This window comes from Ochlerotatus camptorhynchus, unplaced genomic scaffold (assembly GCF_037179485.1).
Source record: "Ochlerotatus camptorhynchus isolate MF236.1 unplaced genomic scaffold, CSIRO-AGI_Acam_v1.1 ptg000379l, whole genome shotgun sequence".
NCBI classification, from domain to species: Eukaryota; Metazoa; Arthropoda; class Insecta; order Diptera; family Culicidae; genus Ochlerotatus; species Ochlerotatus camptorhynchus.
The window spans coordinates 153,632-181,145 of record NW_027040867.1 but is presented as its reverse complement, the minus strand read 5'-3'; the positions used below and the strand labels follow the sequence as shown (position 1 = coordinate 181,145).

General features: G+C 38.3%; 1 protein-coding gene across 3 annotated transcripts in view; it reads left to right on the top strand.

The window, feature by feature from the left end:
• The window catches only part of LOC135710352 (uncharacterized), a 210,672-nt gene that overhangs the window by 149,147 nt on the left and 34,011 nt on the right, over nt 1-27,514 (top strand). For all 3 annotated transcript variants that reach the window (XM_065232891.1, XM_065232892.1, XM_065232890.1), the window contains exons 3-7: nt 14,477-14,624; nt 14,689-14,852; nt 14,915-15,126; nt 15,190-15,455; nt 15,533-15,615. In XM_065232891.1, the coding sequence (XP_065088963.1) occupies nt 14,477-14,624; nt 14,689-14,852; nt 14,915-15,126; nt 15,190-15,455; nt 15,533-15,615 (873 nt within the window). The remainder of the gene's footprint in view (nt 1-14,476; nt 14,625-14,688; nt 14,853-14,914; nt 15,127-15,189; nt 15,456-15,532; nt 15,616-27,514) is intronic.

Below are 27,514 nucleotides of genomic sequence, written 5' to 3'. Positions count from 1 at the left end.
TAAAAGTAATTGATATTCATCACTACGGCCCGGTGGTCGGAGGTGAGGCCGGCAGCTCAAAATGTTATAGTCATACTGTACGGGACATATTTCAGCATATAAGATGTACAACAAAAATGAGCTGTGTTTGTTCACATAGACTGATACTGAGTGGTTGCGGTACAAGCACATTTCGTCGATAATAGACGATTGTTGTGTATCAGAGAATGCTTGCGCAAAAAGACTAGGGTGGGGAACGGATTCGAAACTCAAATGTCATTAGCCAAATACATCCGTAGACCATAGGTCCACCGTTGTATAATTGGCAATGCACCCGTGTACTGAATGGGAATTGTGGGTTCGAATCCCACCGGTGCCCTTAGATTTTTTCGCAAATTTTCTCACACACATGTCTCTTACCGATGATATGTGCTTACCTCTCAGTATGTTCAAACTTTCTTATAAACAATTAAATTGACTGCAAAGTCGCCAAACCGTAAATCAAAGTCTAACCTCTAAGTTGGTTAGTGCGTCTGTTAAGTTAGTGGGTTGGTTTATTTCCTTTAAATTCCGTTATAACTGCTTATCTTTTGACAGATACGCGTATTTCGTCTACTCCTAGCAGACTTCATCAGTGCCAAGTACTCAACACCACTGGAGTACTGGAGTGGTGTTGAGTACTTGGCACTGATGAAGTCTGCAAGTAGTAGACGAAATACGCGTATCTGTCAAAAGATAAGCAATTAAAACGGAATTTAAAGGAAATAAACCAACCCACTCAAAGCTCTTCATAAAAAAATTGATAATTAGTATTGAAATAATTTTCTTACATATCCCGAACGACTCCCCTGAACCGAGATTTTCAGCTTTGTGCAAGCATTGGATGCAGTTACTGTAAAGATGGAAGCAGCGTACAGGATGTCGGAGGTGAAAGTACTTTTCATAAAGTTGAATTAGGAAAAATGCATTTAACATGCATTTACGAACAACAATGGAAAGACGACAAAGGTGGTACACATGTTACCAGTGCAGGAAAAACCTAAGTAAATAACAATACAGTTTATAATAAATACATAAAATGTTTTAAAGCCCGATATTAGCCGTAGCCAATACGAGTGTAGTGTTACCAGTAGATTTCCATCTAGGGTGCGCTCTAACGTTTGGTTAAGCGTGTTAATCTGAAGAAATTTTCTGAGGAGCTGGGTCTCGACCTGTGCACAGGGAATATATTGTAAACCGGGATTAAAGACAAGTGTTTCATATGAAATATTGAGGAGCACCGAATAAATTTCTGTTCCTAGCGGAAAGTCTAGAAAAAATCAGAAAATTGCCATGTTTTGTAGAGGGCATGGAAAAAAATAAGTAAGAAACGGATCATGAACTTATTTGTTTATTTTCTGGCTATTAAACAAGCGATTAGAGATGAAAGGTGTTGTATTAAACTTTGTTCGTTCTATAACAACTTCATCCAATTTATGCGCAAGTATGTATTATTTCATAGTATGCATATAGGTTCTTGCAGCTTAAAAGCATGCTGATTCATATCGACATGGTTGCAGTTCCTTTCACACATTTTTATCAATCACAGTAGCATCCCGAATACTGGTTGAACTGATTACCTGACCTTTACAGGGCACTATTTTCAAGTCAGTCTCTAAAAAGTCACTTTTTCACCGAAAAGTCACTATAGTCACTATTTCTTAAAATTTAGTCACTAAAGTCACTTTTTTAAATAATTTTAATCACATCAAGTAACAGCTTGATTTGGTAACAAATTTGCGTTAACAATATTCATTTAAAATCAGCGTGTAAATTCCGACCAAGAAGAGTTGCGAACATACCCGAACTGTCCAATTGGTGCTGATGGAATCACTAATAGGGGAAATGGCTCTAATGTTTAACATTAGATCTAAGATTGGGCCAATCGCTAAAAATCTGCTATTTATCAATTTTATCTAGATGAACGCGTCATTGGGACGGTACTAATGAATAATGAATTTGCAATGGCGACCAAAAAGCTATTGCAAATTTAGTAAATTGCTGAATTTATGTATGGGCCCAAATTAGGGCCATTTAGGCCGACATTACATCCATTTCGCTTATTTTTATTTTTTTCATCTCCGTAATCTATAGACATTCAGGTCCGTTATCTTCGATTTTTTTCCAGACCAAATTATAAAATTTCTTAGTTTTTCCTTTGTCTTGTGATCTCGAAATAGTTAAAGAAAATTTAATCGCAAATTTTCTGAGGTTTCGGTAAAAAAAAATCCGATCCCAACATCCTGCCCTCTTTACTTCGTGATCCTGAAAGTCTTAGATGTTTCGAAAAATGGTCTAGGTAAATTTACTTGCGCTAGACTTTTTTTCGAAGACTATATTTTTTAAAAATCTGTGAAGCTCGGTAGCTTTAATACTCGTCCAAACATTTCCAAAACCAGCTATTAGAAAAAAATCTATGTCCAAGATCATAAAATGTTATTTACGTTTCAGAAGTATTTAAATTTGGAAAATAGGGGAATTTTAATTTTTTCATTGAAGTAAAAACAAACAATAATTATAAAGAAATGGCACAGTAGCGACGCTGTGAATGAATTCTTTCCTGAACTTTTCACCATTTAATAGGACTGTGTGCAGTTTGCCTAATATATTAGGAAGGTTAACTGCTCATAAATGAAGATATGGCTAGTATGCCAAAATTCTAAGTAAAAAGGGGTTTAAATGTTTTAAGCGATAAATCAATTGAGTAACGAAAATATCGTATGCAAAGCTATAATAATTGAGAGAAGTGCTATTGGAAGCCATGCTGTTCTGATTTTGCTCCAAAAGAGTGAATATTAGACAATTCTTTCGGTGGTATATAAGCCATTTCAATTTTTAAATCCATAGTTTTTCAGCAATCTTTTACCATATCGATCATGGATACAGATCATACCTACCACGTGATGCTGTTTTTGGTGATGTGGAATGGGATGCATAATAACCGTTTTGGGCTGTTAAACAAAGTTCCGTGCCATGGTGTCGATGTCATCGGTCAAGATAAGAATCTGGATAGACTTCGTGATGATCGTGTCTATCTTCAGAAGAAAATAACTTGTGAATACCCCATTCTGACCTGATATTAAAATTTGGTGTTGATCAGCCTGACATAAGAGGTAAAATTCCAAAGAATAATTCCAAAAAATTGCCTGCAAAATAATTTGTAAATAACACAAAAATATATTTGGATACCAAATTAATACATATTTGGTATTGTTTTGGTATTGCATTTGCATAATTTGGTATTGGAATGGTGTTGTAGATTTTTTGGTGTTTTACCTCTTATGTCAGGCCAATCCATACCAATTTAAGGTATAAAGATATGTGTTCCTGTTCCTGGGAAAACCAGCCACGAAAGTCCATCACCTTGCCCGAAACCCCCTTCGAGATTGAAAGGGACTTTTGTGTCACTTTTGTCTGTTATGCATTTGAACAATATTCCCGAAAACACCATTGTTTTATGCTAAAGAAGTTGGCGTACGGTAATTCTTTGAAGCCTTGTTTATTTGACAGCTGTGGTGGAATTTATTCTTCTTTCAACTAATCCGTAAAACGGAAATAAATCTCTGAAAGAGCAATATACCTAAGGGTAAAAATGACTAAAACACTCAGATTTTATTTTTATCTACTGCATCCTCATACATTTGGCGCACTGTGTGCCGCGACAACGCATCTTGAAACAGTTTGGTATTAATTTTTATTGAGGTCCAATGAATCCCAAATTTTGGTTCAAATCGGTGCACTAAGAGAACCTCAAGCATCAAAATGATTTAACTTCAATTCATTTGTAAAATTTAAAAATACCTCAATTTTTGTGACGTGACAGTTAAAATACCAATTTTGCAAAAGCTTAGATACACGTTTTTTTTTTGTTCTTTTTTTTTGTAACGGAAGAACTACACGACATCCACAAAACGAGACGCGAGACACAACACTTATCGTTCTTACAACGTTAAAACAGATTAAACATTATTTCTCTGTCGACCGATTTCGGGTTCGATACTGTTAATCTTAGAGGCAATTTCCGGCAGTGTACTATAAATGTAGAATATTCGTTCTTCACTGTTTGAAGTGGTTAGAACATGTTAACGGATTCACCAAATCCACAATGTAAAACATATGTAGGGACAAGTTCATTGACCACAAAATCATCAAATATATCTATCAGGTTTAAAAAATATATAGGTCAGTACGTACGTTACACATTCCTCTAACTCTTAAAAAAAATCTAAATGAACCTGATACATATTCATCATCAGCAACCACGGACTCCGACAGCTGGACGTAATTCAATCAGCTTAAACATCACACCTCCGAATCAAGTCACGTAAAAGTCTTTTCCACCCATTCACCGATCACAACATCGCACATCATCGTAGACGGGGGAGCGGGAGCGGATCCATCATCGCCAGGTACAACGCAGGTCACGTTATTCGCCCGTTGTATGCATTAAACATCATAGGTGCTCAGCATAGCAAGCTCGATGATGAATAATTGAAAATGTTGAACACTGTCTCTCACATTGATTGAGAGACTAACGTGGAGAACACACGCAATGAGCCATCATCTCCGTAATCGACTGCGGGCCCGGTCAAATCGATAACACAAAAATGCAATAGGTTATGTACATACCCCACAAACTATCGGAAACGACAACGCGAATGGTTGGGTGGAATCGATGATACTCTTCCCGTTGTCAACCAGCGACAATAAATTAAAACATCATCGCATACAACTAACGCCTGATGGCACGTCTTTATCGGGTCATTAATTACGACCGTAACAAATGAACTGTCAGTAAGCCATGGTTAACGCCAAATTCATGTAATGGCTTTTGTGTTGGATGTCGATTGTTATTGAGAGAGAAGCGAGAGGGAGAAACATGAAAGACAAATGTTACACAATACACATGACAGGAAGCACATCATTTATGACTGAATGCATGCGGGTTACAGCTTATTATTATGCGTTAATCCATGAATATTCATCTCAGCTTAAAAAGTTAGTGAATCTATAAGTGTTAGTTATATGATGGTTTATCATCAGTTTCAAAATTTGAAAACTTCTTGTTGTATGAGGAAAAGTTTTACCTTCCGAGGGTCATGGATCTTGCAGAGTGTGTCTTAAAAATAATAAAGATGCTTCAAACGTCCAGCGACAAGACACTAGTTGTATAGTCAAATACAGGGTGACAAGCGAACCGGGAAATTCGTGAACACCGGGGAATATTTTAAAAGTGGCCTAGAATTTAAAAAAAAGTAGGCTAGAAAACCGGGTAAAATTCGGGAATTTGACGGGAGATCCGGGAAATGCCAATACCCAAATAACTATTTTAGCTGCAGATAAACTTATACAGGCAATATTTGCCTTATGCAGCTAATGTTTGCCTGCATAAGCTGGTCTGCAGCGAGAATTATTTATTGTGAAAACCTGCACATACCCAAGGGTAGCCAGTGAACTGAGAAATCTGGAAAACCGGGAAATACCCGCGAATTCGAAGTCACCGGAAGAGAAAAACTGACGATGACCTGTGTTCAATATAATAGCAGCGCATGCCGATTTCCATACAAAATGGTCAACTTTGACAAGTTGTAACTTTGTTCTCTTATAATCAATTCAGCTGAAATGGCCACTGAACTACAAATATGTTCAATTTAAGATTACAAAATAGCAAATTATTGGAAGCACCTGCCGGAAAGTGAGACACTAGGTAAAATTGTTCAAAATGATAGCAGTACTAATAATTTGCATTTCAATTCAATTTTGAGATTTTAAATTTTACATTTCTTAAAATTCTAACAATCCCCACCCAATTAACAAATGTACATAATAGTTAAAAATGTTTAAAATATTTGCAGTGCATAAAATACAAATAAAAAAATTGCTATTATTTTGATCAATTTTACCTATTGTCTCACTTTCCAACAGGTGCTTCAAAAAATTTGGTATTTTGTAATTGTAAAATTGAACATATTTGTGATTCTGTGCCGAATGTTTCAGCTCAATTGATCATAACTTCAAAAAGTTACAACATGTCAAAGTTGACCATTTTGTATGGAAATCGGCATGCGTTGCTTTTTTATCGAACACAACTGTAAGATTTTTAGTACTTGCTTTTAGGTAGATACTTACGTCGGCTGGCGAGTGTGAGTGTGAAACAATCGTTAGAACTATTTCCGCACATCAGAGGTACATGAGCAAATCGGTGATCATCCCTTTTGCCAGTGATGGTGGTGGCCGGACACCGCTCACCATCCCTCATCAACGGATGAGTTTGGTAAAGGGGATGCTCAACCAGATTCATACCTTCCTCAAAATTGTCCTTTGATCACTTTCTACTCTTTATATACAATTTTCACACTGCCGTACTCTAACGGAACTAATCTAAACTAATCATCTATCGTATAAAATGTCCACTTTAAGTCTTATATTTGACGTTAAGCATCTCCGACTAAGATTTTAAGTCTTCGAACATTTCAAGACCTTTGAACTGGACTAGATTTGCAGGATACAGTCGCTATTAATTGTACAGATATTAAGAGAATTCTATATTTTTTTCCAAAGTAATTTTCAGCAGACTTTAGAATGCTTTTTCAAGAAATAACACCAAAGTATTTCAGAAAAAATGTCCTGGGATAAACTCTAAGAAAGTTTTGACCAGAACTCGAAGTCAATGGTGTGAGTTCATAGTATTTTTTACAGTTGCTTTGTGAAAAATTTTATGGTGATTGTGAAGAGTATTCCAAGATTCGTGATAAATATCAACGGAATCGAGTTTTGAGGGTACAATTTCAAAAGAATTGTTCAAAGAGTTTTATGTAAATTCATTGGATAATTTCTAGAGCTTCTCGGAATGAATCTCTTGGACAATTGCATGTGAACTTTTATAGGAATTGAAAGGAAAACTCCAAGATAATTCTAAGCAAAATTTTAAGACAATTCTGAGGAGTTCTTAAAAGAATTCAAGCAAAAATAAATATTAAAGGAAGCTTTAGTGAGATCTTCGAAAAAAATCGTAGAGAATCTAATCGAAGGACGAATGGCATGAACTTGACGGAGTGTACTTCAGATAATTTTGGAGTATACTTCAGATAATTTTTGGGCTGTTATAAATGTATGCTCAAGGTTTTCCCAGAGAGAATCTCACATTTATTTTGGAAGAATTCTGAAAGGAACTCTGTGAAGGAAATTGATTTTAAAAGAACTGCTTGAGAATAATAAAATAAAGTTCTGGTATGTTTTGAGCATAGACCATTTTGGAGACTTCGAATGCAGAATCAAATTCAAGATCCAGGAAAAATTATGCTGTCTTAGTAATAACTTATTAAGCCTAGTGATCTCTTCGGTTCAATCGCATTTGGTTTTATGCATAATGTTATCTATTCTAGTCAGTAAGGTTTTACTAGATTTTTGAATTGCGGAACTGCATGGATTTTTTTTTTTAAATCTACGGAAGATTCCTTACGGATAACGGTCATTTGATTTTTTTTCAGCAATTCAAAAACCCAGTAAAAATACTGACTCCTGTAAAATAACTTTTCGTACAAGGAAATTTCCCTACTGATGTGCTGGGTGTTGTCCATTGTCTAGTGTTAAATGTTCAGTCTGAGCAATCTTTGGTTGAACACGGTGTCAATTATTTTTGCCTTTTAAATTGTGCTTGGAGTTCCTTCGCAACTGGGGATTTTTTGTTGTTATCGGACAAAATGGGCCGAAATGTTTCAGAAGTTTAGCTGAAGTTTTCAGATTTTCCCGGACATCACATGATTTTGAAAAAAAAAACACACAAATTGAGAAAGGTTGAGTACACCTGCCATAAATGGTACATGTTGTGAGAAGTGCCTCCAATCTGTATTGATCCACGAGTGCACTTCCAAGGAGAAAATCAGGGGCCTTATTGAGGAAGTCGAAACGAAGCGTTTTTCATAAGAACGCTTGTATAAAAAAAGTCGTTTCATCTTGGTTGCATAATGTGGCCCCAGGTTCGATTTTCGTTTCAATATCCGATTGTGGATATTTTCTTGTGGAAAGCTTCTCGACTTCTTTAGTCATAGCAAAGATTTGCGCTTAATTACTGTAGAAGTGCTCTAAGGCAGCCGAAATGTAAAAACCAACCAGTAGAAGAATGCTATAAGCCGATGTATTTGATTATGGAATGGCATGTCTCAACAAAGGGGGTCGTCAAACGCTCGACATTGAAACGATGCAATGTTCAATCTCTATTTGCCATTTGGCACGTGCCATTCGTGATTGAATTTCGCCAACAACCAATCGAGAGGATTGCCTGTAATATCTGTATGGCACATTGTACGTAAATTTGCAGCGGTTTGATGAAGTCTTGTATCGTTCGTTGTGCCAGTACAAGTGAGAAAACTGTAAATTCCTATGTGGTACGTCATTTTGGCTCTAATGCTATTAATGCAACAATATACTGCATATCCTTGTTAATTTTACCAACAAAACTTGCAACTACACGGAGCTCATGAATAATTTGTATAAATGGTACCCCTACACAGGTGACTAATGGCGTTACGTACTTGTGTAGGGGTACCAATTATACAAGTTCTAAATGAGAAACGTTTAGTTGCAAGTTTAGCTATTAAAATTAACAGGGTTCTACGGTATTATTTTTGAATCAAATTGCACAAAAATTAACATAAAAGTAATAAATATACTAACGTGACCTGCTCTACCCAATCCCATTTTGTTATTACTGACGTAATTGCTGAACGAATAAAATACTCACTTTCTTCCGGTCTATGCTGAAATTATCTTGTCATTAGTATAATTTATATTTCCACCCCTTCATTCGCGTGCTTCATTCTACCTATGTAGCATGTACCTATGTAGATACTTAGCAATAATTTTGCGTTGATGGATATAAAACATAACATTGAATCAAGGTTACCAAGGCTGCTAATCCAATTTAATCCCTTGTCATAAAAAAATTCCTAGCGACAACTGCACTGCTGCCAAAACTGACAATGTTGTCAGTTCCAGTTCTTCTTCACGATAAGAAGCTACGCAAATGCAATTTCAATATCAGCTTCACCAGCACTGACCTAAACCTTCAAAGAGCAGCAGTCAACGGTTGAGTTTATAACTGATATAAATTATCGCGTCTTATCTTTTGTTTACCTAACGAGCAAATTGCGGTCGCCGGCAATTTTCCTTTCAGTATACCAGATTGTTAGTAAAAATTCGTATCAGCCCGACCCCGGCTGATTGGAGGATGAGTGCAGTGCACATTCCGGCAGCGACCAATTTCGAAGGAATTCATTCCAATTCACTTCACGTTCCGCTGCCATGCTTCAATCGAGCACTTTAATCTTGAAGAACCTTGACTTGATTTGCTGAAACGAATCATCTGAACTTAGTCAATGCATGCAATGTAGTAAACGGGGTCATCGAGTTGCCAGACATGGGTGGTTCCAGGCATCATATAAAGGGGAAAGAGCAAGTCTTAATCATAAGATTAATGTAATCCGTCGCTGTCAAAACAGGTAGTTTTGTAAGATAGTACTACAGTACCCGTTCAATTTTGGCAAAAAGCCCGAACATTTAGTGTTGTCAAAATCGAACGGTTTTATATTGAAATTTAATTTATGATTTCGTTGATTTTGGACCACCGTGAGTCATATTTATGACGTAGACGTTATTAATAATAAACCTATCATTAAAAATTGTAATTTGTAATTGTAATTGTAACAAGGAGCAAAAATACATTATTTTCAAAATCCGTTCAACTTTGGAACGGTTTAAAAATCGAACCCCGTGCCAAAACGAATGGTTTTGCAGTGTTGTTGTCGAGCGAGTACTGTAGCTTCAATACTTGGCGTAATTTGGATCTAGCGGGAATCTTCAATATGCAGAGAGAAAAAAAGGAATTTGCTAAGAGCGCTTAACTTTTTTTTTTTAACTTCTTTTTCTTTTGCTTTATTACGTACCCACTCCCCACTGGGACTTTATGCCGAATCTCAACATAGTATCTTTTGAGCACTTCCAAAGTTGTTAATTGTGAGCTTTCTAAGTCTGTACCATTTTTGCATTAGTATTATTGATAGGCATGTGCAATCATAATCTATGCCCAGGGAAGTCGAGAAATTTTCCAACCCGAAAAATTCCTAGACCCGATCGGGAATCGAACCCAGCCGCCTCTAGCATGGTCTTGCTTTATAGTTGCACCGACTGAGCTAAGGGGTACCCCTTTTTAAAACTATGGGGTTTTTGATCTAATTTCCGCCCTACTAAGCACAATCCGCGCTTTGCCTCTCTTTTCTGAACGAGTCCAAACAAAAAACGGAATATATCTGTCAAAGATGACTTCTAAATTTATTCTAGATTTGATAAAGAGAAAATGGGGGGTTTCCAAGGAGCGCTTCATTTGTTTTGAGAACAATGAGCATACATATTCATACAATGCGCTCTAACATGATTTATGTTGTAGCTTATGAACTAACGCATCGGAACAAACCTATTATTGTTTTGCTCACAGTGAAATCATTGATGTTATTGATCTCTTCTGATCGATAGAACGGAAATGGGCGATTACGACGAAGTAATGCTCTACCCTACGTCGAAAATAACCACAGTGGACGAAGTAGTGCAGTATCGTATTTTGTAAAACATTACTAGGGCTGTCCATAAACTACGTGGTCTGTTTTGAACACCCCTCTGTCGTCCTGCCTCAAATCTTGAGTAGTCGAAGACCGAACCAGGTACTTCCTGAAGCCACCGTGACTAGATAGAAATTGCATCAGGTTGAAGTTTACCTCCGTGCTTCGAACTGGTGAAAACTGTTAGAGAGATTCGGTATTTATTAGTCTATGACTCCATCTGCTATTTTCCTCTGTGTACCATTGTGACGTGGCTGTCGAAGTTTAGTCTGTCGTCGATCACTCTCAGGTATTTAATAACGCGTTTCGAAGCTATAACATACTCTCCGACGACGCGTTGTGCCTGCTGCACCGTTTTGAAGTTACTGACCAATAGCACATCCGTTTAGTGTAGTTCTCGTTTGGGTTTCAACGTTATCAGTTCTGCGCGTGCCATACTCTGTGTGTACATTTTGACGTAGGATTACGTCTTTCGGCAACATATTGGGGGTGCAATTTCAAAAAACCAAAATCGACCGCGTTACGAAAAGTGGTCAGGTTTTGACCACTTATAACTCTGGCAATAGTGAATGGATTTTAGTTCTAAACAAGCCCATCGATTGGAAATTTTTCTACTAATCTGCTAAAATGAAAACTTTATCAGTTATCACTTATCACTTTATCACATGAACGTCCATTCACCGAAGAAGGAGGGAGGAGGAGCTTTTCGTGAGTCGCTGTGGGCCACCTATGCCAAGCGCGTCACCCTCGTTCCCAACAACATACAGTTCGCCAGCCTCATATGTGTTGAACATCCTAATAGTTCAGCATTACTCAACCATCACGACAAAACGGTTCTTTTCAGGATCACCATAAATTATTGTTATTTAAGAGTTAATTTTCATTGAACGTTCCCTTGCCTTGCTGCCAGCCACATGACCCCAAAGCTTTTTGAAAATGTACCCAGTAACCAAACGTTTGTGGTCAAATGCGTAACAGTGTTGACCTTGTCAATTAACCAGAAACTCTTCGAATTAAGGGAATGTTTTCTCCATGACGCTAGAAAAAAATGAAAATTATATTAAATTTCTATGATTAATCACGATTTGATTTTTTTTTCGCTGGAGTTGTTGGTTCTGATTCCGGCGTTGGTCGCGAGTTGATTCGGCCGGTGCGTCTTCCAGACTGTGTAATGGTGAACTGAAGCCGTTGTGTTGCGAGTGATTGGTGATGGAAAGTGGACGCACTCCTTTTTTTCTCTGTTGAGATCCCTCTAGTTGGAACAGCTAGAGTGAGTTTTTTGGTTGATTGGGGTTTATGCTGTTGTGTGAGGAAGGAAAGGCAAGAGTGCTGTTTTTAACACTGGTAGAAGAAGTAGCTTCAGCATATCTATGGAAGTTCTTCGAAATTATCGTGATTTCATGGATTCTTTTGCAACATATAGGGTGAAACCTTTCCTTTATTTTTCTCTTAACTTCCATTCCATTATTGTATGAAACAATGTATGTTGGGTAAGGGAGGCCCTTGTGGACCTGATTGACGTTGAATCAATAGGGAGAGTGGAAATGTCAACTCCCGACTTTAATTTTTCTTGAATAGAGGGCGGGCTCTTCTCCACACTCTTTGGGACATCGTCCTGTTGAGTGGTCTGTTTTTTGACCGGTTGTATGATCCTGTTGTTGGAAGGATATTCTAATTTATCCCGTGTATGCACGTGGGCGATGTTGCCCACGGATTCACCTAAACCGTTTTTGGCCCTTCAAACAATGACAGGTTGAGTACAATTAGAGGTTATTAAAGTTGATCAAGTCGAACAGTGAGTCTACCGACAGTTTTATTGCAGTTCCGCTTAGTGCTGGGCTATCTGCACTGTCGCTCCTTGCATCCAGTTGTCAACCATTTCGAGTTAAGAGCATTCCCATTCCCAGCGTCTCGCCTATTACCATTAAAATGACGTCATCAGCTAAAGATCTCGACACTTTTGGGCAGCTTTAGCGCCAGCACGCCGCTCCAGAGCTTTAGAACAAGAATGGAAATATGTTATGAGCTCATAGGAGAGAATAGGACAAATGGAAATACAAAGTTAAATAGTCTTCTTGAAGCTCATATCAAGAACTATAAATCTGTGAATGATGCCTTCTATTCCATATATGAGTAAGACAGTTTTATATTTATATAGTTTCTCCATATTTGTACTTCCTGAAAGAAGATGCTAGGGGGAATGGCTCTAATGTTGACCTATGGATCTAAGATTGAGCCCATCACTAAAAATCTGCTATTTATAAATTTTATGCAGATGAACGCGTTATTGGGACGGTATTAATGGATATTTTTGGTCGCTATTAAAAATTTAGTCGATTGCTGAATTTATGTATGGGCCCAAATTAGGGGCATTTAGGCCGATATTGCATCCATTTCCCATATAAAACAAATGTCTGGTTACAACTTTTTGATCGAGTGTTCAATACAAATATGAGATGAGAGTGAATTTTATTTCAAGAAGGTGTTACCCTCCCTTACTCAGGGATAAGAACAGCACGACAGTCATTCCCGTGGCGTATAATTCTTGTGTCCAGTATGCCGTAATTAGAATCGTACTGGTGTCAATCCTAAATTGCGTATCCCGGTTCTCAAAAGTATCCCAAAGCACGGAGTTTTGTCATTTGGTCTATTGGACATCCAACCATCTGTCGGCTAAATAACACAATATCGAAGCCCCATCTTGCGACATGTATTAAATGACCCGCTCCGCAGTAATGTAAAGTTTTCTATTTTCTCTTATACGTATTTTTTAAAAAGAGAGGGCCTGTTCCCCCTTACCACCGCCAGTGTGTAAGTAAGTCGATGATGCTCCAGCAAGCACCCGTGGCTTTGTTGAGAGTTACTTCTATCATAAGTGCACTGCTACACTCTCGGTAAGCTCCCTTGATCCTGATACTAGTGAGTGGTTGGTTCATGGTGCGCTCACTGATGGGAAAATTGTTTGCTTGCTCGAAGCAGTTGAATCAGTTTCAGTTGTTTTGTAATAGTACTCTTGGTCTATTTAGCTTTACTGCTCAGTAAATTGTATTTTGTAACCTTTTCTTCGATGACAATAGCCTTTAGTAGGTCAACTGATCTAACGAAAATTCCCAGGGGATGCGGCACTGTTTAAACACACTCCATCCGTCCTTACATTCTGTGCACAACATATTGGTATATTCCCGTCAATTGACTTTATTCTATCATTACTAAGGGCCTGTTCATAAACTACGTAGACAGTTTTTTGAGATTATTGACCCCTTCCCCTCCCCCTGCGTAGACAATGGTCCACACAATTTTTTTTTAAATTTGTATGGGCCGTGGATAATTGTCACCCCCCCCCCCCCTAAACTGTCTACGCAGTTTATGGACAGCCCTTAATTTATTGCTCGTACTTTTGTAGGCGACAAACACACGCGCATATAACATATATCTACTGATTGAACTGGATTCATCTGGAGGCCGTTCAGTAGCAATACAAACATTGCGTGCCTTTCTCGGTGTTGTATTGTGCATGGATTTACCAAGCCTCTATCGAATGTAGTCATGCCGTTTTTGTGCAGAAAAAAAAACGCGCGCAATTTCTTCGCCACTTCGTACATACACACCTGGCGCAATGCGACCTGCAATGGTGAATGTTTTCTAATAGCACGTGCTTTTTCCATACAAGTGCATCGCGGCTCCGCTCATCGAGTCTAAGAGCTTTCACTTTTGTTCCTCCGAACTAGGCTTGCCCATACAAACCTACTCGTTTAACCGGTTAAATGATGCTCTCGTTAATTAGGTGAAGAAACAGGTGAACTAATCTAATACAACTTTCGTTTTCTGTTTTCCCGCCATTACAGGGAAGAGGTGAAAAACCATACCGTGAAATGGGGCCAAAAGTTCGAGTTTCCCTGCAAGATGACATCGAACGCATCCACTGGCGTGCTGGATCCCTGCACGGTGCGGATATCGGTGCGAAAGGAGATTAAGGGTGGTAGGAGTTTTCAGGTAGGCTTCAAATTATTGGAAACTGGAAGCTTGAATGACAAATTTTTTCTCCCTATCATTACAGAAACTAGGTTTTATCGATTTAAATTTAGCTGAATTTGCGGGTTCCGGTCTGACGTCTAGGAAGTGTCTCTTGGAGGGATACGATACCCGGCATCGGCAGGATAACTCAATGCTGAATGTGTCGTTACGAATGCACATGATTCAGGGTGATATTTTGTTCAAAGTGTAAGTATTTATTCTAAAAGTCAAACTAAAAAACAGTACTGATTATCATATTCTACCGTCAGTCCTTCGCCAAGCCCCAAGTCGAAAACCATCCCCCAGGATAACCTCGGACTTGGCCTGCAACCTCCAGTGTCCGTGGTGGGCCCACCTGCGGTAGTAGCCGTCCCAGCAGCTGCCAATCGCGTATCAACCAAAGACGATTCATCAATAGCGTCCGGTTCGTCCGGATTCGATTCGCTGACCAAGAAGAAACCCCCACTGTTTGCCACTGCGGGTAAGCCAGTCGCCAGTTTAATCCTGCATCGCCATGTTAACGGTTTTAATTGCATCCTTCCAGATTACCAACAATCAATCGAGCTGGATCCGCAGTCTTTCCTAGTGACCGATTCCGGTATTTCTGAATCTTCCGAACCGCCATCGTCGCTGCTGCTTGATTCGAGTGCATCCCAGGCAACACTTCCTTCGCATCTCGTAACCGGTGGCACCAATGCACAGTGTATAGGCAATGTAGCAAGCTCAACGAGTATAGTGAATACCGCAGCCGGAACGGTGTCCGGTGCTGTCGAAATGGGTCATTCCCGTAACTCCAGTAATACTAGTCAAGTACGTATGGGATGCGAAGGCACATTCTTGCTCCGTCTGAATGGTAAGTTAAACACTTGTTTCATCTTCTATTTCAGATGTCCAAAGGATCCGGTTACAGTAGTTTTTCCCATAGTCAGCACTCGAGGCAGAGCTCCGAGGGCGACTCTGGACATCAAAGGTAGGTCATTTGTCGTTTGAAATGTCTTTTTCGTACCTTGATACTGCAAAACTTTTCTCCCCTAGACACTGTGCAAATTTACATTCCGTTTTTCCTTTGGTTTTTTCGTTTCGATTCTTTTCGTTTTCGTTACCATGTATAGTTTCGTCCCGCGTTTACACCTTATTCTATCTCTTCACGAGTTTTGTTTTGGTTTTAGTTTGGAAGAATTTAACGCTAGTTTGTGAACCGTTAGCAGCTGAGAAGCGAATAACAAAAGCGTTAATTAGTGCAGGAAGAATGCAAAAAGCTACGCTTTCCGCGATTAAATCTTTCATATCATCGCTGATGCTGCTTTTCGCAGAATATTTCCTGTATATGAAATGTAACATATGGTCTGCTACCTGTAGAACTAAAGTAAACAATATATTGCAAAACGATCATTATTTCATCATTTCCTCGAATAGTCAGCTAGCTAGTAAGGTTGGTATTCACCAAATTTCCTTAATTAGTACATTTACAGCAGAATAGAACCAAACAAGATAACATTTTCAACAGCATTTTTTGTTGAAGCTTCCACTTGCCTCATCGTTTGGTTTTCCCTGCAGCGTTACGCGATGGTCATCGTTTTATCGTCCATAAACTGTTTTAATGTTTCACTTAGAATGAGACCACTCGAAGGACGGAAATGATCCCCTCCAACAAACGTTCCACCTTAATTCCTCTTTCATTCTGATTTCTTTATCTATCGCTTAATTTTTATTTATTTTTTTGTTTTCTTCTCTTCATAATAAGGAATGATAAATCATTCATTTCATTTTCCCCTCTTTCGGCTCAATATATGTGTGTTTGAGTGTATTTTTTTTTTCTCGAATGGACGTTCCTAACCCATGCACCCAACTAATATATCACATTAATCCGCTGGAAAATAACGTCAATAACCGGAAAATGAGCGACCGTGCAACTTAAGATTTAGTGTACCTTCTCCGTTTTTAGAATATTTGCCGCATTCTTTGTAGAGATCGTGATTATTTAACACAGCAGGAAAATGAATCAGCATAAAATTTACAATTTGTTTTAGCATGTCTGTATCTAGCCAAAAGTGCTTACAGAGGTTTGATATTGTTTCGAATAGAATAGTCATTGAATGCTTATATAAGCTTCTAAGCATTTTCAATGTTTATGTCAACTATTTTACGAAGATTTTACGCGACAGCTAAAATTCAGAACCTTTTTTCTGTGTACAATGTCAAAGCGCACTTTTATTAGCGTTTCCGCACTTTTGAAGACCTTTCTTTTTTCTTTATTTAAGAGATTTTTAGCCTTAGGCTAGTTCATCTCTAGCACTTTTGAAGAGTTAAAATAGCAAAATACCATACTAGTGTTTGCAAGACCGTGGACTGAAGACTTTAAACATACATACTTCCAATATAAATGTATCAAAGGTTAAAAAAAATACAATTTGTGACTGGAATTATACAAAGTTTTCAAAATTCGAAGATAAAAAATCAAAATCATGGATTTGAAAAAGGTTTAAGCTGGGCACGGGTCCGGTGTAGTGGTTAGCGTCCATGGTCTACGGGTCTCTGGACATGTCACGCATGACCTAAAAAGTGTCTAAGCGAATATAATACAGAAAAATAATTAAGTTTTTTTCTCAAGTATGATGAGTTTTTAACATTCTGTACTTAAGAGAAATATTCGAGAAGCTGCACTTGAAAAAAATAAATTCAGAACCTGAATTTTTTTAAGTTCATGGATCTTATGGATCGCTTGGTTTTTAGGCGATTTTCGGTATTTATGTGCATTTCGAAATTTATGCGGATTTCGAGACTATTTCCGGGAAATTTGGTGACTTTTTTTAATTATAGCCACATTTACACACTAGGGTCATTCCTGACTTGTCCGGAGATGAGATTTAATCTCGTTTCTTTGACGTGAGAGGGCATCCGGATGAAACTTCAGGGGTAATCAGATGAACCTTTCCGAGCGAAGCCGGAAGCAACTCCACGAGAAACCGGTAGAGTCTTCTGTGGTAAGGTGACTGACATTTCCGGAGGAAGTTGGAAAGACTTCCTTTAAAAATCATGAGGAATTTCTATTTAGGTGAATTCTGAAAAACAAAATACCATGGAAGACGGAAGACACTTTCAACAGTAGTCTCAAGGGCTTCTGAAGAAGTCAGTTCCACTCACTTAGAAATACCTAATCTTGCACGTGACGGAATCCATCTTTGACATAAAGGATGAGACGTAAACACACATGTCATGTAAAATTGAGTGCTCCGAGACTGAAAAGTTCGAAAATACATTTAATTGAGCTGAATGCCGCGTCTATTATGACTCAATTTTATGTCAAAATTGACGGTCGTATATGTCAGTCTCGGAGCCCCTAAATTTACATCAATTTTTCTAAGTGTGCAGGAGAAGTCAGAAGCGTCTTCCGGAAATAGCAACGCAATGATACAAATCAACTTCACCAATTTTGGGGGGGGAGATCTTCTATGTCTGATGGTATACTTACTTTGCTTGATGGAATGGACGTTTGCCAAAAATTTGGTGAAGGAAATGAAAAGTGATAGCTGCGTCATATCTAGGTATACATGTAAAGCGAACCCCACACGTATCAATATATTGACGCATGGGGAATTATTGACAATAATATTGATGTATTGTCGCCAATATATAATGTATTGACAATACGATTATTATTAATAAAAGCAATCATGTAGGGTCAACTTATGGCAAAATAACATGACACCTAATGGAAGTATGCCTAATGCAGTACATCCTGGAACAGTATAACTCGACTAAACTAACGTATGGTTCCATTGACCTCGGTAATTTGAACAACAGCCGGAAAAATCGAAAAATATGTGAGGCTTTACTATAAATGGCATAATATCTGCTAAGTGTGATAATCAGGACGTGACAATATCAGCTTCAATAGACAAAATCTGCTGAAGTCGATAAGCATCGCAGCATTCCAGCACACACATTTTCAATCTCTTTCTCCCGTCGCTTCATACGTGTTTCTCGCCGTGAAGCAGACGAAATAGTGGTGACAGAGTTTCGGTGAAAGGAATTGAAAGACAAATTGAGGCTTCTTTTCAACTCGAAAATCAACGTTACTTTCATTGAAAGAGGGAGCAAAGCAAAGACGAGAACATCCACAGCCTGCCTTTCGCTCTAAGCGCGCTTCTTTTTCATTTTCATTTCGTGCTGATAGGCTGGCTAGGCATTATAAAAATGATGCGTTAAACGCGTTGCATGAAAGAAAACAAAAGAGCTTCGAAAATGTAGAGCCCTGGTGATAAAATGGAAAATTAGCGAATAAACATCCGTTTCCGTTCATTTGAGGGAGTTAATGTCTTAGTACAAGTTGTTTGAAATTTATTGGGCCTTGTAAGCACGATGAGTGTTGTGTCTTGACTCGAGTCTCGTCTTGTGAGTGAAAGTATTTAGGCATAACTTAACATTTAAAAGTTTAAACCCAAAAACATGCAGTCTTCTAATAGAAAATCTCTAGTAGTTGGATAGATAATTTTGTATTTGATACGGCATCTGAAAGGCCACACATAACGCAAAATATAAGGTAACAATTTCGAAAATAGCTTTGTTTTTCAAATGGAGGGAATAAGCTATGCATATACTTAAAAATTATTCGAAAATTACGTATGACTCATAAACACCTGAATATAGGCATTCTAATGTGTCAAATTCATGATACAGCCATATTGGATTTTTGTATGGGACAGTGACCGAGTTTGTTTACAATTTGCTCTAAAACCGCACATCCAACCGCGGCAGCAGGTGGCAGGTTATGAGTGCCCCAGGGGAAGTGACCAATTTCGAACATGGCAGGAACCATGTTAACATGGATGTCAAACTTCAAGATTTTACAAGCCAATACCAATGGCAGTTTTATCAGGCAAAGAGCTTGCCATGGCTACTCAAACTTCATGGTTTTGCACATTGCCAATGGAAGGTTTATAAGGTAAGCAGCTTGCCATGGCCAGCATGAAGCATGTTCTGCGTGCCCCGGAGGAAGTGGACAATTTCTAACATGATTGGAACCATGTCAATATGGATGTCAAACTTCAAATTTTTTCAAGCCTATGCCAATGGTTGTTATAAACATCCATTTACTACGCCTTTTGAAAGTGGCGTTATTTCGTTCGGGCTCATCCGATTAAAATTGAAAATATGTCAGTTTCTAGCCTCCTCTTCCCCGCACTGCCCCGTTCAGTCTGAGTGGTAGTGGTAGTAGTACCGTCCAGCCTAAGTACTACTGGTAGTAGTGCCATTCAGCCTAAGAACTACACTGAGGCAAATAAACTTAAGAATTTATGGAGGCGAACCAGCCCAAGGCTGAAAGCCTCAATTAATAAAGTTAAATAATAATAATAATAACTTAAGAATTTCATAACGTTTGGTTCCAGACTGCTCCGTTTTATTATTTGTTTGTCAACATTATGTTTCATAAGATAAATCAATGTTATTCATACCGAGTTCTCTTGGCTAAAATTAATAAGTGGTTTTTATGTAATTTGGTTCTTTTGCCTCAGTGTAGTAGTAGTAGTGCCGTTCACCTCAGAACCTGTTCAAAGCCTGTGTACGTAGAAAAGCTACCATTGGAATTGGCTTGCATAGTCTTGAAGTTTAACAATCATATTGATATAGTTCCGGTCATGTCTCAAATTGGCCACTTACCCCGGGGCATATCTGCTCCAAGAAAACCGGGGTAAGCTGTGGGCTTGAAAAAGCTACCATATTCGGGCATCCAAAACTTGCTGCAGAGTAGCCATTGGTGTTGGCTTGTAAATGTGGCATCCATATTAACATGGTTCCGGTCATGTTCGAAATTGGGAAATTGGCTGCTCCTAGGTAAGCATTCCAAGCGGTGGAGTGGAGGCGAACCAGCCTCCTTAATAAAGATAAATCAATCAATCAATCCAAGCGATGGACATGAAAAAAACTATCATTGGCATTGTAAAATCTTGAATTTTGACAGCATATTGATATGGTTCCGATCATTGGCCACTTACCCCGGGGCATCCAGAATCTGCTCTAACCAAACCGGGGCATGCTGTGGATCTGGAAAATCTTGAAGTTTGACACCCATATTGGGTGGTTCCAAATTGGCCACTTTCTCCGGGCACCTAGAACCTGCTACAGAATAGCCAAGGCAAGTTGTTTGCCTGATAAAACTGCCATTGGTGTTGGCTTGTAAAATCTTGAGGTTTGATATCCATATAAACCTTGTTTCCGGGATGTTCGAAATTGGCCACTTCCCCAGGAGCACTCATAATCTGCTCCAGAGTAAATGGGCCAAGTTGGGGACATGAAAAATCTACCATTCGAGTTGGTTTACAAAATCTTGAAGTTTGACTTCCAGAACCTGCTCCAGGATGGCCATCGCAACATGTAACGATGAAACCAATTCTGGAGACATCGCGCTCAAAAATTATAACGGTTGATACCCATATTTCCGTGATTAAAAAGATTAACATTACTGGTCACTTCACCGGAACCGATTTCAATGAAATAGACAGATCTCGGTTGTTTCTAAACAGATCTGTGGCCAGCATTGTATTCAGAACTGCTTCTAGTATCAGGAAAAAAATGAAATCAAATAATTTTTCTTACCAGAAAAAACGCAAGCGATGAAAAAATCAGTTTTTGACATACTCTCCAAAAATCCGGGCAGTATCCATAAATTTTCAAATGATTTATCAAAGCTGCTATAAATGTCCCGCAAAGTGCATCCGGTTTCATGAAAATTTACTGCCGTTTGAATTTTGACAACATTTTGCCTGTTCCGACCATTTAGTCTATCCTCAATATTTTTGATATCTTGAGCAAAATTACTTAGGGGAAACGCTCCTATAGTTGCGGTACATTAGAAGCATTAGGTTCCTAAAGTTGTGCATGGAGACTCAATACCTAACGCTTCTAACGTACCGCAACTATAGGAGCATTTAGCCTAGATGATATTTTTGCCTCACCTTAAACTGTGAAATTGGAGATTTTGGCCTTTTTTGAATTTCACTTATGTTTACAGCATTTTAACGTGTACACTTTTATTCGTAAACTTTTTGTCTCATCGTGGCTTTAAAAGTCACCTTGATTACCCAAAAACAACAATTTAAGCATACTACATACCACCATACATAAGTAAATTCGTGTTGCTTTTTTAAAAGGTTCAATATGTGTTAGGTACATCTTCGTTTTAATAACCAAGGATGTGGCAAATATTCTAAAAAACTGGACATTATGAAAACTTTCGTTGCACTGTGATATCATCATCTGTACAAATATCATTGTACAGGAAGTAACCTAAACTAGCTTCGAATGTAACTAACCCGAATTTAACCTGTAAACGTCTGGTCTAGGATGCTGAATTCTATTCAATGAAAAACCATCGCATCAATGGATTCAACTGAACTGAAAATCGACCAGTTTCCTCATTAGGATAGGATGAAATCGGTTTGACCTGACAGGTTCGATGGCATGATGCTACTACCACTACTACTCCTGCTCTCTAGGAACAATGCGTGTATAGATCTAGAAATCCTGTTGCATATAGCTCTATCTCCCATACTGCGTTGGGGCTTCGTTGACGTCATAATCGAATCGCTGACTGTGATAAATTTGTTACCCTCCCTGCCATCCTAGTTCCTTTTCCCAAGATACTCAATGACGCAAATATGTAACGCAATTCGCTTACCATCTTCCTTTCTACTCTGCTGCTGCCCGTCTGTCTGTGGTAGATCCATCCTTTCTGCCCCATCCTCTTTCGCAGTGTCTAGGTCAACGGAATGTAGCAAAATTCTCTCTGGTAGTTTTGCCATAAACTACTGTGGGATTCCTGGCAGAAAGAAAACCGTGGAAAGTGTGCGCAATGGATATGTAAGGGGGATGTCAAATTCCTTCTCGTCCTCCTATGGGATGGAAATTTATATAACGAGAAGTTTTATTACGTCAGTCAGTAAGTTTCCTCTTTTATCGTGCTAAGTGCATCCTCGAGATGGGTTGAATATATTCCCGGCTCGACGTCGACTCCCGTTAACTCTGATTTATGCTCGGTCCTTATGCAATTTAAATAGAGTGGAGGAATAATCTCGAAAGTAAATTTCAGGGTCCTTTGCCACTTGACGACTTAACGAGGTGCTTCGGGATGTCTGGTATTTGAAATTGATTTTTAAATTATGATGCTATGTATCTGGGTTTCATAAGGAAGAAAATAGATACTTTTTTGGACTTGCAAATCATCATCATTCGAAGATTAACGGTCCCTTAAGCTGATTAGCAGATAGTGGCACAGCACGTGCCACTTCATATTGGAATTATACGTGATTCACTAGAAAATTCTGGCAAATTGCATCACTTCAGCATCTAACAATTTAATTAATTCGCATGGCCTTGAATCCTTTAGCTCATTCTTATTTTCGTGTGTAGCAAACCACCCACAAAATATTAACCGGATTTCACGTTGATCAAATTTGCTCCGTTCATACATTTTGTATCTGCTCTGCCTTTTGTGATATCGAGTCTGGCGATCATAAACGGAATCATATTTCCGAAACGTGCCATCGTTTCCCACATAAGCGGCAATAGAATACGTGTGTTGAGTGGTTGGTTGCACGCCTTCTCACAAAGCCACACAAACACACGCATGTGTCACATCTTACCATCGGGATGCTGACGACAAAACAGCTCCAAAATATGTGTCGTTTCACTTTAGGACCAGAAGATACTCAGCTAAGTAATTGCACGGATCAACGTCTTTGCTTTGGGCTTTGCAGAAGCAAAGGTGAACGAGCGCTCGTCGTGTCACCCAAGTGAGGCCTCTGTGCTTGGGATTCTTAAGGTTTGGCAGCATCGAACGGACTAGTATATTATGAATGATGGTGTTATAAAAAGATAAATGACGTATTAGTTGCTGAGTTCCTGCGGTCATGGTTTGTTCGTTAGTCGGACGGTTGCACGGTCTGTTAGAAATTATGTTTTTAGAACATGAGGCTTCCATTGTTCCTCGAAAAAATAGATGTAGTGTAGGAAGAATAAATTATTTTGGGCTATCTGCTTGCAAAACGGTGATGCAAATCCTTAAAAATCTTCACCAAATTAAAATTATTGGAAAAATCATTGTTGCCCACATTTTACAGAATCTATATACTGTAATGCACCGAAATCTGGGCACTTAGTCTATCAATCCCGACACTTTTAAGAGCTTATTATCAAGGCCAAATATTAAATATATATCACGAAAATGTTATGATGATCGGACAGTTCATCTAACATAATTATAATGTTACCAAGTTAATTTAATATTTAATTAAACATTAAATACCCGGATTAAAAGACTGTCCGGTATTTAGTGCATTACCAAAACTGTTCGAGGATCTAGTCTTCTTGTTCTTCTAAGCTTTTTACGCTTAGCGAGTGTGTTTCCGGCTCTCAAATTAGTGTGCTAGATGCATTTCCACAGTTATTTATTGAGAGCTTTCTATGACAATCCTTCCATGAATTTGTATATTGTGTGACAAGACAAGCACAAAGGTACTCTATACCCTGTGAAGTCGAGAAAATGTCCAACTCGAAAGATTTCCTAGACCGGATCGGAAATCGAACCCGCCGCCTCCGGCTCAGTAATACCGTTTTCTGAGAACCCTGGAGGATCTTGTGGGGTTCCCTTATTGTTAGCTCAGCTGGTAAATGCTTAATTATTTAGCAATACCATTAAAATTTTGTGGGTTGACAAATTACTTGACTAACATGGGAATAGAGTATAATGCAAATGGTAAGAATGCAAAAATGGTAGATGTCTGTATCTGTTTTTATCACTTACCATCACATGCAATGACTAGCGCTTCGACACAGTGTAGATGAATTACGTTTGTTTTGTAAATCTTTGCTGTCACGTATGGATGAAATGAGCATGTGTTCATTACTCATCGACGAATACGCATTTTTTGATATTCATCAACGCTGAGTTTCAAACCCAAAATTGTCAAAATCATTCCCATCAAGACGATAATGATTATTGATATGACAACAACACAAGTGATAATGAACATCAGCACTGACAAGCATTGTAAGCTCTCAATTAACAACTGTGGAAGTGCACTAAATTGAGAGCGGGAGTGAAGTTCCAGATGAAAACCTTTAAATACCTTCAAAGTTTAATACTGCAGGAACAGTGTTAAAGCCGAAAGTCAAGATTAAACAAGGGAAGTCAATTGCTAAACTCAGTTAAATTCAACTGACTTGAACGCGAATTGAACGTGGAAACCACGTTTGACTAGGCAAGTCAAGTGATCAACTCAGTTGAATTCAATTGGCTTGAAAAGTTGAGCCTGGTTCAACTTTTTTTCAATTCAAGTGAGTTGATCAAGCAAGTTGAATGGCATGGTTTACACGTTCAATTCGCGTTCAAGTCAGTTGAATTCAACTGACTTGATCAATTGACTTGCCATGTCTGAACCCAGCTTAAGAGTCAGTGATTAATCCCAAATTCCCCCCTTTGAGGTAATGCATGTATGTCTACAACACTCGTACAATAATCGAGGACTTATTCCACCAACGAATTTGTGCAGCTTAGTCAATGCTAATGCTTATGTTGATGTCATACACGCGATTACCTTCAAATTAATGCCTGTGCATTTTTGAAGCCCTGAAAAATTTAATGCGACCATTACTTTGATCTATTGAAATATATTCTCCGTTTTTATATTGCTCTATCAGTTTGTCGTATCACTATTTTGTGAAGCGAGCGACTGACCAAAACCATTTTACACCAGCCAAGTATTAGATTTCGAATGAAATGTACTACATGACTGGGACCTGCATTTCAATCATCAACGGGCTCTGCCAGCCCTTTATCCAGAAAAGTACAATCGTTAAATTTGTCGAACCTCTTGACGAAATCCCTTTATGAAGAGCCTTGAGTGTGTTGGTTTATTTCCTTTTAATTCCATTATAATTGATTATCTTTTGACAGTTTGGTGTTGTGTACTTGGCACTGATGAAGTCTGCAAGTAGTAGACGTCTAAAGATCTATCAAAAGATAAGCAGTTATAACGGTATTAAAAGGAAATAAACCAACACACTCGAAGCTCGTCAGAAAAATACGCCTTTTATTAAAGATTGCTGTACAAGAGCATAGCAGGTGTTCAGAGTCTTCCTTTTCTATGCCACAAAATTGACACATTTCACTTGAAGTTTTCCTATCAACTTCAAATGATATTTACATGGACAATGTTATCAAACCAGTATAGACACTGAGATCTTTCTTTGATAGTTCAAGAATTATGCTAGTCATTTAAATGTTCGGAATTATGAACCATTTCGACTGCCTAGCAAAGAAAGTGTTGTTCCAGTTGGTCTCCACTTTCATTTTTTCCCATTTGTTGATCTCCATTTTAAGAGAACAAGTAGAAACTCCACAGAATGATTCTGGTCCTATGAATTGTTGAAATGATCCTAGCCTGGTTAACGTGTCGGCTTTTTCATTTCCTTCAATTCAACAGCGCTCCTTTCACCTTCTAATTGGGTTATGCAACGGTAGCAGATAAAATAGAGCATCTAGTGCCATACTCGGTGTACTGTTGATTGCACCAGTTATTAAGAGAGTAGCAAGTCTTGGTAGTCTACCCAGCTATTTCTGAGCCGATTTTTCATTAGTTTTCGGTCACCAAACCAATGATGCGTAGGATATTATGGGTCTTAAAATCTTCAAATAAATCCGGTGGATGATTTTTGGTTTAAAGTCCCATTTCCTACTCAAAAGTTTATTTTTACTTATCCAAAAAGCATTTGTTGTCTTATTAACAACCTGCTCTAGATGTAAATAACAGTTAAGTTTACTGTCAAGAATTAAATCTAGATACTTGACTGTTCGTGAAAGTTCTAAAGATGTTCCTTTCAATTTTAAGTTATTTATAAAAGTTTTATTTTCCGTGTGAACGGTACAATAGTGGTCTTAGAAGGTCAAGGTATTTAAGAAACTTATTACTATTCAATGAAAACAAAGAGTAGATAACAACACGTGTGAACTTACACTTACACACCGAGTGCACTTCTGTTACGATTTTTTTTATTTGCAAAACAATCAAAAATTTACGATGGGAGGAGATTTCAAGATTCAAGAAAAACAATAATTGAAGTTCAATATTTTCCACTCTGTTTTTCACCACTGAAAACTTCTGTAACTTCATCACAATTTATTAAGATTCAAAGTTATGTTACATTTTCAAAGACCTGATGTTTGATAAAGTGGCTTTATTTACAATTCGCATTCGGAATTAAATACGTGTACACAATTGTTTGAGGAAACAGAAACAGATCCGAGATATCAGGCTTCACAAACTTTCAATATTTTCTATGACGAAATATGTTAAATAGCGCACTCCAAAATAGACTGGAGATCTTAGTACACCTGATACACATGTAAATAAATAGACCGTAATATCGATCATGTTTTGTTCCTAAGGAGTTAGTAGATCATTTGATCTAAACTCCAGGAAGATTTGGAGAAACTACAACATATGGTATACACGAAAATGGATCGTGCATGATGCACATAAATACCATGCATATATTTTAGGCATATGTCCATACTACAATGCTTTCATTTGGTGGTTGTTGCGTTCAATTCGGTGCAGTGGTTGCCGAGAAACACGAATCAGAATATTGTGTTACACACGTACAGGGTGTGGCGGAGTAACTGTCACTTAAAAAAAAATAATCATAACGATTGAACGCTTGCATGAATTTTTGATATCAGTATATTTCAGATATACTACATCAGGCCTACGGCCCGCGGCCTCATTTTGTGCGGCTCGCAACAAGCTTAGAAAAAGTCTTCGCATCCGGCCTGCGGGTTGTACTATTCTCGTTCATCTTTGTCAGACGGA